The sequence below is a fragment of the Chiloscyllium plagiosum genome, unplaced genomic scaffold, assembly GCF_037043375.1.
Source record: "Chiloscyllium plagiosum isolate Xiang-an unplaced genomic scaffold, Cpla_swu_hap1 HiC_scaffold_5, whole genome shotgun sequence".
Classification (NCBI taxonomy): domain Eukaryota; kingdom Metazoa; phylum Chordata; class Chondrichthyes; order Orectolobiformes; family Hemiscylliidae; genus Chiloscyllium; species Chiloscyllium plagiosum.
Genome location: NW_028270143.1, coordinates 40,819,461 through 40,836,674, shown reverse-complemented (window position 1 = coordinate 40,836,674; position 17,214 = coordinate 40,819,461). Strand labels below are relative to the sequence as shown.

General features: G+C 40.6%; 1 protein-coding gene across 2 annotated transcripts; it reads left to right on the top strand.

Moving 5' to 3' along the window:
- Nucleotides 1–455: 455 nt before the first annotated feature.
- Nucleotides 456–16,278, top strand: seraf (Schwann cell-specific EGF-like repeat autocrine factor). Of its 2 annotated transcripts, XM_043691030.2 has the most exons (5): nt 460–816; nt 1,417–1,512; nt 11,375–11,479; nt 11,672–11,767; nt 15,775–16,278. In XM_043691030.2, exons 1-5 carry the CDS (start codon nt 585–587, stop codon nt 15,879–15,881), a joined length of 636 nt encoding a protein of 211 aa, XP_043546965.1. In that variant the 5' UTR covers nt 460–584; the 3' UTR covers nt 15,882–16,278. The 2 variants fall into 2 exon arrangements, with proteins under 2 accessions (XP_087842964.1, XP_043546965.1); XM_087986838.1 differs by lacking the exon at nt 11,672–11,767 and having other exon boundaries at nt 456–816.
- The last annotated feature ends 936 nt before the right edge of the window (nt 16,279–17,214 follow it).

Here is a 17,214-nt window from a genome sequence, read left to right as displayed (position 1 = left end):
TTTGTCAAAGCTGGTAACACAATGTGGTAACGCAAACCCCTGTGATCTTAGACCAATTACATTAATACGATATTTTACATATTGATCTATTATTAATATCATGTTGAGCAGACAAGACATGATATCATTTGCTTTCTGTTAACTTCCTCATTTTTACATTTATCTAGCCATTTAGTATTCACCACTTATTCCTTGCTGTTTTGTCAAGATAAATGTGGAAACTCAAACAAAGCTGAACGTTCAGAGATTTTCTTTCAGCTTCTACAAATTACCATTGGCTTTGTAATGAGGGAGTTCGTTCGAAAGTTTGAATGGTTAAGCCTACATTAAACGTTCTGGGCCCAGCCCTATGAAGTCTCACAAAGCTCTAGAATCGAACAGCCTTTGGCACCTGCTTTTTGCATTATTCATCGAGCTCCCCTTCCCCGTCAGTTCTCCTAAACCAACTGCAAACCACCAATTGGAGTGTGCTGGAGACCCCCCGGGGAGGTTTGCCAGAAGTTCGCTTGAAACTTCACGGGAGAGGTCACAGGCACTCGGTGCACTTTCAGTTCAGTTTGAGGCGCCCGGAGGCCACAAGCAGCATGAAAGTCCAGCCAACAGGCTTCGCCGTGACTCTGTGCGTTTTGCAGTGTTTGGTCTTTCTGCTGCCGGGCGCCTGCGAAGCTCGGTCGAAGGCATCACGTGGAGTGGTGGTTCCTTTTGTTTTCGATCCCAAAGCGAAGTGCGATCCTCCGTGTCAACATGGGGGGCTATGTATCAGGAATAACACTTGCTTCTGTTCCAAAGGATACGAGGGTGACCTGTGTCAGTACGGTAAGTACATTTACACAGTGTTCTGCTTGAGAATTACACCGGTCAAATTCCCATCCGTTTCAATGTGGTTCAAAAACTTACCTCAGGTATTCCTTTTTGAACGTAGAATCGTCAATATAGGAAGATACTGTAACAAAATGTTTGTCTTACTTTTCGCTTTAATACTTGAGATCATATTATACTTGAAAGTTAAATTAGATCAAGTAATACTCTGCCAAACAAAACGTTTCGATTCAGTATTAATGTGATTCAAAATTAAAATTTAAGTTAAAAATACATTGGTATGATTGGCACGACCGATTTCCCTGTTTATCTGGTACAGTTTGCTGTGTTGGGCCAGGCAATTTGATTTTGAGTGAAAGCGAACGAAGGGACGCAAAGAGTCGATAATAAACAAAGTGAGTCGGAGGAAATTGCTCAGACACCTTTCCCATGACCGAGAAGTTCTTCATTGTTTGGTATTATATATTAAACGTAATGTTTCGTGTATCTAAAGCACAACATTTATACCGGCTCGTGATTTTGTTTTAAGTGTCACATTGTGATCACTTGTACTTTGAGCGAATCATTTACTGTCCACCTCATTCATTGTGATTCCAGTGACTTGTTATCCGAAGTGTAAGAACGGCGGAGAGTGTCTCCGTCCTGGGAAATGCCGCTGTCCCCCTGGAGTTGGAGGGCGATACTGTCACAAAGGTACATGCAAACCTGGAAAGTAAATCAACTCATTGTCACAACGTGAAACTGCAAACCGATTACTTTTGTATTCCAATTCTTAATTTGTTTGCAGGAGACACCTCTCTGTCCGCTTTATAAATAACCTTGGTTGTTTGCAAAGATTATTCGTGGGGAGCACTTTTTTGTAAATCAGGACGTCTCTTAGGAATGTGTTTGCTGCTGTTTTATCTGCCCAGGACCTCCCGGCTGTGAAATTCCAAGTAAAAAAACAGCAGGCGCCAGGATTATCCAACGGATTTTTATCCGGAGGAACCGAGTTAACATTTCAGATCCGTACCCTTTCATCACAAATGGAGATGAAACTGATTTTAAACAAATAGATGGGGGAAGGAGGAGCTGGGAGGAAACAAAAGGAAAGAATTGGAAAGCAGGCTTGATTAAATGACAATAGCCATGATAATACAAAGCAAAAGAGACGGTAATGGACAAGGGGGAAAAAAACGACCTAGACAAGGCATTACTGGGAAAAACAGAACTATGCTGTGTTGCCACATGAAAAAATCTGAAAAATGGAACCAGAGAATTTGAAGTTGTTGAATATTAAGTAGCGTTTGGAAGATGAGATGCTGTTCATTGAGGTTAGATTGAGTTCCAGTGGAGCAGCATGTAAATGGGGCAGAGCATTAAAGTGACAAGCGACCAATAGCTCAGGGATGCAGACTGAAAGGAAATGTCACCCAATGTGCGTTTGGTCTCCCATGGAGAGAAAGTGAGGGCTGCAGATGCTGGAGATCAGAGCTGAAAATGTGTTGCTGGAAAAGCGCAGCAGGTCAGGCAGTGTCTGGTTGGCTAGTATTTAAATTCCTCTTTGTTGAAACTTTATTGCTGGAACAGCACAGCAGGTCAGGCAGCATCCAGGGAACAGGAGATTCGACGTTTCGGGCACAGGCCCTTCTTCAGGAATCCTGAAGAAGGGCCTGTGCCCGAAACGTCGAATCTCCTGTTCCCTGGATGCTGCCTGACCTGCTGTGCTGTTCCAGCAATAAAGTTTCAACTTTGATCTCCAGCATCTGCAGACCTCACTTTCTCCTCTTTAAATTCCTCTTCCCTCACTCGGGCCTCAGCTGTGTTCTGCCTCTTACACTGTTGCAATGATGTTCATCAGAATCTAAATGATCTGTTCCTCATCTTTCTAAGGTTACTTAACAGTCACCTGGACTCAACATTGATGTCAAACCAACACCCGTTTCATTGGATTGTATCTGTTAATGTTGATTTTGTTATTCTTATTTACACCTTCCCTTGAGTGATTTCTTGTTTCTTTACTTGTCCCATGGATTTCCATCACGATCCCCTTTGTTTTTAATTAAACTGCCTTCCACTGCATCATTGATCTTCCCTTGTGATTTTCCTCCTCCCCCATATTTGCATAGAACCTGTTACATAGAGTCATAGAAATGTACAGCATGGAAACAGACCCTTCAGTCCAACCCGTCCATGCCAACCAGATATCCCAACCCAATCTAGTCCCACCTGCCAGCACCCGGCTCATATCCCTCCAAACCCTTCCTATTCATATACCCATCCAAATGCCTCTTAAATGTTGCAATTGTACCAGCCTCCACCACATCCTCTGGCAGCTCATTCCATACACGTAGCACCCTCTGCATGAAAAAGTTGCCCGTTAGGTCTCTTTTATATCTTTCCCCTCTCACCCTAAACCTATGCCCTCTAGTACTGGACTTCCCAACGCCAGGGAAAAGACCTTGCCTATTTATCCTATCCATGCCCCTCATAATTTTGTAAACCTCTATAAGATCACCCCTCAGCCTCCGATGCTCCAGGGAAAACAGCCCCAGCTTGTTCAGCCTCTCTCTGTAGCTCAGATCCTCAAACCCTGGCAACATCCCTGTAAACCTTTTCTGAACCCTTTCAAGTTTCACAACATCTTTCCGATAGGAGGAGACCAGAATTGCACGCAATACTCCAACCGTGGCCTAACCAATGTCCCGTACAGCCGCAACATGACCTCCCAATTCCTGTACTCAATAGTCTGACCAATAAAGGAAAGCATACCAAACGCCTTCTTCACTATCCTATCTACCTGCGACTCCACTTTCAAGGAGCTAGGAACCTGCACTCCAAGATCTCTCTGTTCAGCAACACTCCCTGGGACCTTACCATTAAGTGTATAAGTCCTGCTAAGATTTGCTTTCCCAAAATGCAGCACCTCGTATTTATCTGAATTAAACTCCATCTGCCATTTCTCAGCCCGTTGGCCCATCTGATCAAGATCCTGTTGTAATCTGAGGTAACCTTCTTCGCTGACATCTTTTAACTATTGCCAGTTCTGGTGAGAGAACTGAAACTGTGGTCTGGATTTTGTTCTCTGCAGCAAGGATGCTCATTGTGGATCTTGAGCCAAAGTACAAACCTGCCTGTACTGAAACCTGAGAGTTGGAGAGGGACATTTGTCACTGAGGTCCAGTTATGTTGCAGTGTGAGTGAAAATCACAGGCAGTTGAGTGTATGACTTCCTGCTCAATAACACAGCATTAAAACAACTGTCTTTGTCTTGCCAAGTCAGATTTCTTTGATATAAACCATTTTATATAACTAAAAAGTAAACATTTTAAAACATGATGGTTTTGATCAGAATCCTTTTTTTAATGAATTTTGAACAAGTTACGTAAATTGCTACTGCTGGACTGAGGAAATCATGTCAATTGTAAATCTTCCAGGTTTGGAACCTGGAATTTTTGCAACCTCAAGGAGCAGGGATACTGCCAGCTCCCTCGAGCAGAAACAGAGAAACTTGTGCACGTGTTGCAGGAGGGCTGGTTTCCTGTGTTTGATGGATGCAGATGATATAGCGTCGGCACTTGAAGCTTTGTCCATTGAAGCTGCAAGAGAATATGATGAAAAAAAGACAGATCGTTATGCATTGCCCTCATGAATCTCACCAAGGCTGTGAGCAGAGTTCCTCTGTTTAAGCTTCTGGGAAAAAAATGCCTATTCAAGCTGCTTAATGTGATCTCCACTGTCCCTGACCTCATGATGGGTAAGGTCAGCTATGAGAACACAATGGCTGAAAATTATTTGAGATCCATAGTGGGGTCAAATAAAACTATGCTCTGGCAATGATATTCTTTGGCATATTCTTCTCTTTGTATGTGACCTGACAGCTGAGAGGTTGTCTTTTTCCATTCAAGAAAATGCAAATCTGCTTAGCCTTACTTGTCTGAGATCCAAGGCAAAAGTATACCAAATCTTCATGAAAAATTATTTCATGCCAATAATGTTGCAATAAGTCAGTATTGAGGAAGACCTGCAGTGTGAAATAAACAGACCCTCTTACACTTGTGATGAGTTTGGTTTGAACATCAGAAACAGACTTATAAACATTTCAAAATATGTTATTTATGTAAATTTACATTAAATCAATGAATGCCTGATAACAATTTATTACTATAAAGCATCTTTGATAGCCCTAATTGGTTTGCAGTAACATCCACAAAAGAAAGTATGAAACTGAGTCACATAAAGAGATATTAGGACAGAAGACCAAAAGTCTATTTGAAGAGATATGTTTTAAGGTGTGTAAGAAAGGTGGTGAACTGTAGACAATGATCTTCCAGAAGTTAGAGTCTAGTGGGCGGCACGGTGGCACAGTGGTTAGCACTGCTGCCTCGCAGCGCCAGAGACCCGGGTTCAATTCCCGCCTTAGGCGACTGACTGTGTGGAGTTTGCACGTTCTCCCCGTGTCTGCGTGGGTTTCCTCCGGGTGCTCCGGTTTCCTCCCACAGTCCAAAGATGTGCAGGTCAGGTGAATTGGCTATGCTAAATTGTCCGTAGTGTTAGGTAAGGGGTAAATGTAGGGGTAGGGGTGGGTTGCGCTTCGGCGGGTCGGTGTGGACTTGTTGGGCCGAGGGGCCTGTTTCCACACTGTAATGTAATCTATGTAAAGTAATCTATGTAAAGTAATCTAATCTATGTAACTGAAAGTCTGATCATCAATGATGGAGCTTTTAAAATTGGGCAGGCTTATCAGGGCAGAATTGGAGGTTTGCATATATTTCAGAGGGTTGTTGGACTGAAAGAGGATATAGAGATAGTGGAGGCCAGGACCATGGAAGGATTTGAAAACAAGGATGAGAATTTTAAAATCAGGAATTTGCTTGACTGGGAACCATTGTAGGTCAGTGAACACAGGCAGACAGGATTACCTGTGATTTAAAACATGGGCAGCAGAACTATAGGTGACTTCATGTTTATGGAAGGTAGAAGTCAGGGAAAGTCAGGGTCAGAGAAAGTAGAGATAGAGCAACTTCATCAGACAGTGAGTTTCTTCAGAGGCTTAAATAGACCACCTTTGTTCACAGTCTTGAAGGCTTGAATTCATGAAGGCAATATATAGCGTTCTGTTTTGTTCATAATATTCTCTTGCAGCTTCCATGGACAAAGCTCCAAGTGTTGACGTTATATCACCTGCATCCACCAAACATAGGAAACTAGCCCTCTGCAACATATACACAAGCTTCTTTGTTTCAGCTGGAAGGAGCCAGCAGAACTCTTGGATATTCAGGATGAAAAGATTGTGATCCCATACAAGAACAGCGATTGCAACAACCATCAAAGCATCTCCTTCCTGAGCACTGTGAGGGCATTATGAGTCTAGAAGTAACAAAGGAATTACTGAGAGCTTCAGCAGCAGATAAGCCAAGACAGGGGTCAAATTGGAAAAAGGTTGAAAACTAGAAATAAGGGAACATAAGGTCAAAATCTTATGGAATGTGATACCAAGTTTGCAAACAGACAAGGGTAATCTCAGAATGTAGTCAGAATGTAATGTTCACGAAGAAATAGAGTTAAACAATTATGTCACATTGAATCAGTGAAAACATCTGAAAAATCTTGTTAAATACGTAAAAAGTCAGATTAATGTTCTTATTAAAATACCAACATTAATCCATTTTATCAGGTAAATAATTGCCTAAGACACAGGCATCCTCATTAAATATTTTCAAAATGAGAAGAGTACTGTACTGCTGAAAATATACAACTTATTAATTTTCCAATTGTATACGGTATTGTTAATGGGCTGTGTTAAAGCATAGAGTGCAGAGCTTGTTTTAGGAATCTTGAGTTGGGCATATGGATAATGTGGCGAAAGTGAGGGCTGCAGATCCTGGAGATCAGAGTCAAGATTAGTGTAGTGTTGGAAAAGCACAGCAGGTCAGGCAGCATCCGAGGAGCAGGAAAATTGATGTTTCAGGCAAAAGCCCTTCATCAGGCAAAAGCCCTTCATCAGGCAAAAGCCCTTCATCAGCCCTTCATAGTGCTTTTCCAAACTACACTAATCTTGACTCTGATCTCTAGCATCTGCAGCCCTCACTTTCGCCTAGTTGATTTTAACCTTACTGCAAATCCTCTTGCAAGGATGCCTACCTTGAAGAAGTTCTCCTCTTCTCTCTACAAAGATCTCAGTGAGTCTCTCTCACTGCAACCCCCAGGTCATCTCCATGTGGATAATGTGATCCACCCAATTTAGTTGATTGGCTGTAACCAGTACCATGATGCTAGGCATGTTGGTCTAAGAGAGAACACTAGTTTTGGAGTACCTATGCTTTCAATTAGTTAGCAGGATTTTGCAAGGATGTTGGTGGTGATACTGCTTGCAGTATTTGAGGTATTTCCAATGCACACAAGAGAACACCGCTGTGGCCCTGTCGCCTATGGGTTTGACGTCTTTGTCATCAAATGCTGTTTTCTTCAGATGACCAAAAGATGTTCTGATAGTTTGGAGGCAATGTTGAGTTTCATAATCGATGTCTGACCTCATTGTGAAGAGGCTCCCAAGGCATGAGAATTATTCCATATTATCCATTGGCTCAATGTGGATCTTAAGCAGTTAAAAGGTAGTGTTACTCAACAGGAGCAAGCTGGCAGAGGACCTTTGTCTTCCACAAATTTGGTCTAAGACACATTCTCTCATATACTGTTCTCTGAGTGCATTAGTGATGATTTGGAGCTCATTCCCAGAGTCTGTATACTAACAAGTGTAGTCAGCATTCCACAGATTGACAACAGAACTTGGCGATATTTTGGATCTAGATTGGAAGTGATGCAAGTTGGTTTCCTGCTCATCCAGTTGATTAGCTTCAAACCATTAGGAAGTTTTATGCTTATGGGGGTGGAGTGTTGTGGCAAAGAGAACGGAGAGGAATATTGGTGTAATGACACAGTCTCTCTTGACCCCAGTTTGTACTTTTATTGAGTCAGTGGTAATTCTGTTAATGGAGACCACTTCTTGTGTGTCATCAGAAAGCAGAGAGGACTCTGATGAATTTCTGTAGGTAGCTAAATTTGAGGAGAATCCTTCATAATCCCTGCTGGTTTTCAGAGTTGAAGGCCTTTGTGCAATCAAAGAAGTCTATATAAAGATGTTGCTGCTACTCTCTGAACTTTTCTTGGACGTGTTTTGCTGTAAAGACCATGTCCACTGTGACTGTTAATGGGCTTCTTTAGCCAGTGAAAGGAGATTTATCACAGGAGTTCCCATGATGTTGCTGCTCTTGTCTTTGTCTGTGCAAGTGGTTTCTGGGTTATGAAGTGCTGTTTGAATAAGATTCCTGTATCCAGTAGACAGCACTTACAGCAGCTGTTTATACAGATAACGGAACAGGTAGATATTGAGCTCAGAATGGTCAAGTAAGTGAATTGCTCCATTCTGAATGATTTTCTAATGTCTGAATATTTTAACTGTAGTTCTTAAATATTTTATCAGTACCACAGCATATTTATCAAATTATTTTTGCAATTAATCTTTGGATTTTTGTGCTTGATATACAACAAAGCTGACTTAATTCTGTAAGATTAAACAAAACAAAATAAAGGCATTCAAAATGCATTTAAATGTGTGTGATAGTAGAGAGATACATCACTAACTTTTGTTTGCATATACCTCTGGTGTACTTATTCAGTTTAACATAATACAATATATAAATATAATACAATCATAATATAAATAAATGAAAATATGCTTCTTCACATTAGAAATGTATTTGTTTTTGTTTTACTAATTACTTTCTAATGAAGGAATTAAGTTAGTTAATGGATTGAGCTTCAATCATACTGTCAATAATAAGAAAAGCTAACAAAACAATAGAGAACTGCAGATATATGAAAGTAGGCTAACACTGTAGAAGCTGTACTATCAGCAAAATAGAACCCACTTTGGGTGAAATACTGATGATGCTTGTAAAGAATGTGGTAAACTGCAGATAGATTGTGAGGGAAGTGTGTGATGCTGCAATGATCTATAAGCTTGAAGGTGTTTTATTACCGACAGTAAGCTTTACACTTCTCAATGATAAAGCTGACTTTCATCACAATACTAGGTAACATCATCATCAGAGTCGCCAGTGAAGCGCTGGTGGTTTGTCCCGCCTCTCTATTTATAGATCTTGGTTTTTTAAGGTGGGTGATGTCATTTCCTGATGAAGGGCGTTTGCCCGAAACGTCAATTTCGAAGCTCCTTGGATGCTGCCTGAACTGCTGTGCTCTTCCAGCACCACTAATCCAGATGTCATTTTTGGTTCTTTTTTTCAAGGGGGCGCGGGTAGATAGGATCTAAAACAATGTGTTTATTGATTAGAATACCGTGCCTCTAAGAATTCTCATGCGTGCCTTTGTTTCGCCTGTCCGAGGATGTGTATGCTGTCCCAGTCAAAGTGGTGTCCTTCTTTGTCTGTATGTATAGAAACTAGTGATGGTGGGTCATATATTTTGGTGGCCAGTTGGTGTTCAGGTATCCTGGTAGTAAGTTTCCTGCTAGTTTGTTCAATGTAGTGTATTTTTTACAATTCTTGCATGGTATTTTGTAAATGACATTAGTTTTGCTGGTAGTATCCAATGGATCCTTTAGGTTCGTTTAGGTTGGGCGGCACGGTGGCACAGTGGTTAGCACTGCTGCCTCACACCGCCAGAGACCCGGGTTCAATTCCCGACTCAGGCGACTGACTGTGTGGAGTTTGCACATTCTCCCCGTGTCTGCGTGGGTTTCCTCCGGGTGCTCCGGTTTCCTCCCACAGTCACAAAGATGTGCGGGTCAGGTGAATTGGCAATGCTAAATTGCCCGTAGTGTTAGTTTAAAGGGGTCAATGTAGGGGTATGGGTGGGTTGCGCTTCGGCGGGTCGGTGAGGACTTGTTGGGCCGAAGGGCCTGTTTCCACACTGTAATGTAATCTAATCTAAAATAGTTGCTGTTTAAGTGTCTTGGTAGGTTTGTGGGCTACCATGATGCCAAGGGGTGTGAGTAGTCTAACAGTCATTTCTGAGATGTCTTTGATGTAAGGTAATGTGGCTACAGGTTTTGGTTTTGTTGTGTCTGGTTCTTTGGGTTTATTTCTGAGGAATTGGTGGATTGTGTTTATTGGGTACCCGTTTTTATTGAAAACATTCTATAGATATTTTTCTTCTGCTTTTTGTAGTTCTTGGGTGCTGCAGTGTGATGTAGCTCATTGAAATAATGACTTTATGCAGCTCCGTTTATGGGTGTTGGGATGATTAACGTCATTTACAAGATACCATGCAAGAACTGTAAAAAATACTACATCGGACAAACCAGCAGGAAACTTGCCACCAGGATACATGAACATGAACTGGCCACCAAAATACATGACCCACTATCGCTAGTTTCTATACATACAGACAAAGGAGGACACCGCTCTGACTGGGACAACACACACATCCCAGGACAGGTGAAACAAAGACACGCACGAGAATTCTTAGAGGCATGGCATTCTAACCAGAATTCCATTAATAAACACATTGATTTAGATCTTATCTACATCCCCTTGAAAAAAGAACCGGAAATGACATCACCCACCTTAAGAAACCAAGACCTATAAATAGAGAGGTGGGACCTATCACCAGTGCTTCACCGGAGACTCTCACTGATAATTTGCTAATTACTGGTTTAGAGAAATTATTTCTGAAATAATCTAAAGGATAATTATGCTCTGTAGCATCAACATTATAGACATTACATCAAATAATATGGGACCAAATTTAAATATTTGAGAAATGCAGAAGAGCAGAACAGAAGATTAAATGTGCAGTTCTACACTTACTTGAATATTACATCTATTTGATATATTAGATAAGTGGAAATAAATAATGTCCAGTGTTTTATGATTCTATAATGAAGAATATTGAAATAAAATTAAAGATGAAGTTTATGTTAGAAAGCAGGAAGCACTGGTAAAGAAGTCTGTAAGGCTGCGGAATGTAATTGAATGCAGAAGCCCCAAATAATTCTGTTGCATTTTGTGGTATATAATGGGTAAGTGCCCCACCTTTCTGTCATTCTAAGTATCTAAATGCTGGCTGTCTGGATAAGAAAACATTGAAACTGAACTGTGTAACTGTATCTGGTCATTTCTTCGAGGGCATCTTATAGTATAGCCAAATCATTTTGAAGTACAATTGCACATTTAGATTTGAAAAGAAGTTGCCCACCAATTGCTGCAAATGTAAACTGCAGTGCAGCAAGCACAATGGAACAAAGTTAATGGGAAGTGGTGGAAAACAACAAAAACATTTTGGTGATACTCAATTCATGGGATATCTTCTTCTCATGAAAGTTTGACAACCGTTTTGTGCATTCATAATGGTATGCGTTGCTCAGATTCATTTTTGCACATTCTGGTCCATAATAACAGATAGGTAGGTATCAGGAAAGAAGAGGGAACACATAAATATTGAAATGGAGGGGTAGATGGGATTATGTTAGAAACATGAACATTCATGTAAAGTTTTAAATTAAAATCAGCAAATTTGTAAACATTTATTTTACATTAATGTTACCTCTATTTAGCTACTTGTGAAGGTGGTTGTCTCAATGGTGGAGAGTGCATCTCTGTTAACAGTGCTGTGAAGTGCCTATGTTCCTCTGGCTGGAAGGGATCAAGATGTCAGGAAGGTAAAGGAAATCTTACGTTTGTAGTTTTGTTTTGGAAAAATGAAAAGGTAAATTAAAATTCTTGCATTGGTCATCTGGTGAATGGGTACGTTTTCCCTAAAAATGTCAATGGCCACACATTACTGAAACTTGGAATCCTGACAATGTTTACCTGTTGTCTCTCCTGCTATCCCCTCCCTACCCACCCAACAGCAATCTGTCCCCAGGGATGTCGGAATGGGGGAAGCTGTTTGGCACCAGGTATCTGTAATTGCTTAGATGGATGGGTTGGTGGAGCCTGCCATTTAGGTAAGACTAAAGCTACATTTAAGGCATACTATGATATATTGTTTTACACACTGCTGTGTAAAACCAGGCATAATGAGTTGTCTAGAATTGTTCGAATGCCGATTTATTTTTCTTTTGTCAAAACCATTTTACAAGGGTAAAGTAGTTGTTGATATATTTGTGTCTATTTTGTGTGATTGAAGAAGGGCAACCATTTGGGCAGGGACTTCCACTATGTTGTGTTGGTTTTTCTGTGAAACTCGCTTGAAATTGGTCAAATCAAGTTCAAAAGAAAATTGCAATTATTTGTGGTAGATTAAAAGGAGACATATTAGAAGTCAGTCCCAACTGCAAAACTGGCCATTATCCTGGATTGAAGTTTGAGGATGATACAAAAATATTTGGCAAGCTAAGTGGCAAGGATGATTCAAAGAGTTTTCAGAGAGATACAGACTGATTACATGGGCATAAACTTGTCAGGTAGAATATCATAGAGTCAGAGATGTACAGCATGGAAACAGACCCTTCGGTCCAACCTGTCCACGCCGACCAGATATCCCAAACCAACCTATTCCCACCTGCCAGCACCCGGCCCATATCCCTCCAAACCCTTCCTATTCATATACCCATCCAAGTGCCTCTTAAATGTTGCAATTGTACCAGCCTCCACCACTTCCTCTGGCAGCTCATTCCATGCACGTACCACCCTCTGCATGAAAAAGTTGCCCCTTAGGTCTCTTTTATATCTCTCTCCTCTCACCCTAAACCTGTGCCCTCTAGTTCTGGACTCCCTGATCCCAGGGAAAAGACTTTGCCTATTTACCCTATCCATGCCCCTCATAATTTTGTAAACCTCTATAAGGTCTACCCCTCAGCCTCCGACGCTCCAGGGAAAACAGCCCCAGCCTGTTCAGCATCTCACAATAGCTCAAATCCTCCAACCCTGGCAACATCCTCGTAGATCTTTTCTGAACCCTTTCAAGTTTCACAACATCTTTCCAATAGGAAGGAAACCAGAATTTTGCACGCAATATCATGTTGGGAAATGTGAGGTTATACGCTTTGGCAGGAAAAATAGAGGAGCTAAATATTCTTTAAATGGTGAAAGACTGTAGAAAGCTATGGAGCAGGGAAAATTGGGAGTCCTTGTCATGAATCACAAAATCTAGCATTGAAATTCAGTGGGGAATAGGGGAGGCATATGGAATATTGGCTTTTATTTCAAAGGCGAAGAATGAGTGATCTTATTTAAACGAACAAGATTTTTAGAGGATTTGACAGGGTAGATACAAAAATAAGTTGTTTCTCTTTCTAAGAGATTGGAAGACCAAAGGGCATAACCACACAATAAGGGGATACATACTTATGACAGAGATGAGGAGGAATTTCTTCTCTTCGAGGGTAGTGAATCTATGGAATACTTTACTGCAGGTGGCTGTCAAGGCTGAATTATGAAGTAGGTCCCAAGGCTGCAATAGACTTTAAGTCAGTAAGGGATTCAAGGGTCATCAGGAAAAGGCAGAATAGTACAGTTGAGAATGATCAGATGAGCCACAATTTCATTGAATGGTGGAGCAGACTCAATGGGCTAAATGGCTTCTGCTCCTACATTTTATAGTCTTACTATGCATTGATCGCATAGTGAGTTCCGACTACTTGCATCCATTTTCTGGCCTTTGAAAGGGCTCACTAAAAATAACCCTCTCTTTTAGTGGTATAACACAATGAGTCAGCTTGTAGAAACCTTTAAATATTAGACAATGAATTTCCTTAAAAATTGAATATGCCTATTTAACTAGTAAATATTTCTACACAGATTTTTAAAACTAGTTTTGGTTATTTTAATATCAGGTTAAATGTATTACACTGGACAGTTTGGTGAAAAGTTCTTTTTTACAATGAGCTTATTTTAATTTGTATTGCAACGTGTGCAGATGGGTGTTACATTACTCTTCAATAAATTATGAAACCAAGTGAATCTGTTCTTGTTGAATCAGTCAGTTTTTCTTTTTCTTAATGGTTAAGTGTTTAAGCATGTTTTTTTAAATCATTTTGAGTTATTTTGATTTTTGTTTATCAGTTATATTTCATAATATATTGTGTCTGGATCTTATTGCCTCAAACAAAAAAAAAACTGTCCAAAAAAATAAGAATTTCCATCTTTGAGGCGTACAACTCAAGTTGGGAAATCGTTTAGCATGGTACATCCATCTGCCTGAGGAGAAAAAGCACCCAGAGTCGGATTTTTGTCCGAGGATGACTGCGATCTGGAGTGGAACCCACTGCTCCAGAAGGAGTTCCAGAGGTAGTCCCTGGATATGCTGAATGCAGAGGTTGATTGTTTAAAGTGCTTGCATTGGTATTGTGGGACTTCATCCAAATTATACTATAATCAAGTCCTCGTCTTTCATTTTCCCATACACTTCCCTTGCTCTATTCACATTGCCTTATGTCCACCAACATGACCCTTCACGCCTTCCATGTGAGGCCGTGCATCTCCACCTGAGCCTTATTGCGTATTCTTGGACAAGAAATGAGATATCAATTTGAGTACAAAAGCAGCTGTGCCTCAGCAGGAGCATTGATTTATTGGACAATTTTGCTCAGAAGTTAAAGAGCTTTCAAGTGCCTGCAGCTCTATATTGTCTTTTGGTTTAATCTCCATTAATCTGAAGTAAAATCAATGTGTAGGCTGTTTCAACACATTGTATTGAACAGATGGACATGACAGAGTGTTCAGCAAATGAAAAGGCATTGGGTTAGCATAGCTTGCTATAGAGGTTGTGAAGGGTCATTGGGGTGGATGGACAACATAGCGTGGCATAGAGGATACAAAGGGACATGGAGGGTTGGTCAGAATTGTATATGAGGGTACAAGGACCCATAGTGGGCAATATCACTTGGTTTAGGGGATTGGGTAAGACTTTTCAAACTTATCCTTCAAGTTGTACCTCATCCAGACTTTCATCATAGTACCTCTGAGGTGGCATGAATGAGTGGTCCTTTAAATGTTGGGCTGCTTCCATCAAAATTGCAGAGAACTATGACATGTCTATCCCCACAATGGAACCAAGGAAGATGGAAGTGCATGGTGTGGGCTCCTGACCCTATCCAGCCTGCACCTTTAAGCAGTGCTTGTGAAAACACAAAATCCTGGAAATAGGTTAGAGACTCCTTCACACCATTGCAGGCAATGCTGTGATAACACCTTCAACTCAGAATATTTTTTCATAACTAACTGTCAAATGTGAAGAGTCACCTTTGCTTGTTTCACTTAAAAACTATATTGCAACACAATCAACGCACAGTATGTTCTAGTAAATAAACAGATACGTTGAAGACCATAACTTCTAAAGAAACAGTAGCATGGTTTCATCATCTAGATTAGATTACTTACAGTATGGAAACAGGCCCTTCGGCCCAACAAGTCCACACCGACCCGCCGAAGCGCAACCCACCCATACCCCTACATTTACCCCTTACCTAACACAATTGGCAGTTTAGCATGGCCAATTCACCTTACCTGCATATTTTTGGACTGTGGGAGGAAACCGGAGCACCCGGAGGAAACCCACGCAGACACGGGGAGAATGTGCAAACTCCACAAAGACAGTCGCCTGAGGCGGGAATTGAATCTGGGTCGCTGGCGCTGAGAGATCTAGTAAGATCACGGTTGAACATTGTTATCAACTCTGGTTTCACACCGTATCCAAATGCCCTTGCATTTGTTCTATACCCAAAAAATACTTTGTTCTTGGTCTTGAACGTACTCAATGAGTGAGCATCCACAGCTCTCTGATTTAGAGAATTCCAAAAACACACAAGAAATTTCTCCTATCTCAGCCTAAATGGTCATAATTATGTGGAAGCTTTTGGGAAAAGCTAACTTCTTTATGTATGGGATTTGGCAGGACATGGAGAACCCAGAAATAAGCGCAATGTGTGATTTTCTCTGTTCCAATGCTGGACATGTATAAATACAAAACATGATTTTGGATTAAAAACACTGATCTTCTATTTGTTTGCAGCGGTTTGTGACAACCCTTGCGTACATGGAGGGAAATGCATTGCGCCTAATTTGTGTCAGTGTCGTGGATCCTACACTGGTCCTCAATGCACACAGAAAATAAAGTAAATGAACAGCATGTTCATCAAGTGGAGACCTCTGTCACTGTTTCCTTTGGCCAAACCATCCATTAGATTACTTCTCAGTACTGACTGAATAATTGAGTTAATAATTGACAAATTGATGGAAAAATAACATGGTTCATTACCTTTAATATTCTTTACTAGCTGCTAAATTGGCAGCACTTTTTAAAATCTCTATGTGTAGCGTCTACTTGGGTTTTTAACACAGTGGTTATATTTGGTGTAGTGCTATTTCTGTTATAAAACATAATGGAGTGTTGGCTGTTTTAGCATAATCATTGATCAACCATAATCATTCGAGAATATTTAACATTGTTCTAAAAGCTCTGTACAATTGTATGACTGACGTTCCAAGTGCAAGTACAATAAAGTATGATTTTGAGGCTTAATTATTTTTTAAAATTCTAAATAGTCAGCTGACAAGGATGTCAAAGCTTTACATCTTGCATTATTGGGACAAACATAAGTTTTTTTTAAAGGGAGCACCATTAATACTGCATGAGAAATGTGTGCTCAGTGGTTGGCAATACAACTCTGAATGGTTGAACCATTGCCTTTAAAGATTTACCAGGGAACTGCTGTTTCAAATGCTTTTGTTAATTCAAGAAGAGTCTCAATGACTAGACATTATCTTTTTGTTTGCAGAGGATAGATCCCTACATATAAAGGTATGCAGCTTCTGGCAAACATAAGTTGATCATATTGCAAGGCTAACTCATTAACTGAACTTGGTTACATACAGTCTTTAACACACATGGGATTGTTCAGCAATTGCTGTTCAATCATGAATGCAACAGTACTCCTGTATGTTGCACTTCATGGAGGGTGGCATTGCCACAAATATATTCTAGGCAGGACATTTCAATTTCCATTACCAAAAGTGATGTAGTATCACTAATGACAAAGCTGGTCAAGCTCTAAAGGACATTGCTATTGGACTGGAGCAGGTGGTAGAGGAGCTAACAAGAGGAAGAAACTTAATTTCATTCTCACCAAGCTACCTGCCATGTCAAACCATGTTTGCAAAAATATGTCTGGTTCACTAGTGTCCTTCAGAGAAGAAAATCTGGTGTCCTTACCTGGTCTGGCCTAAGTGTGACTCCAGACCCACTGCAATGTGGTTAATGTTGAACTGCCTTCTGGGCAATTAGGAGGAGACAATAAATACTGGACTAATCAATGACACCCACATCCCATGAACAAATTTTAAAATGATTTTAATAGGTGAAACTGTCCATGACATTATTGTTAGGATTACTACTGCATAGTCCTCATACAGATGAAGACCAACCTTCATGTTGAGGATACCCTCCACTGTG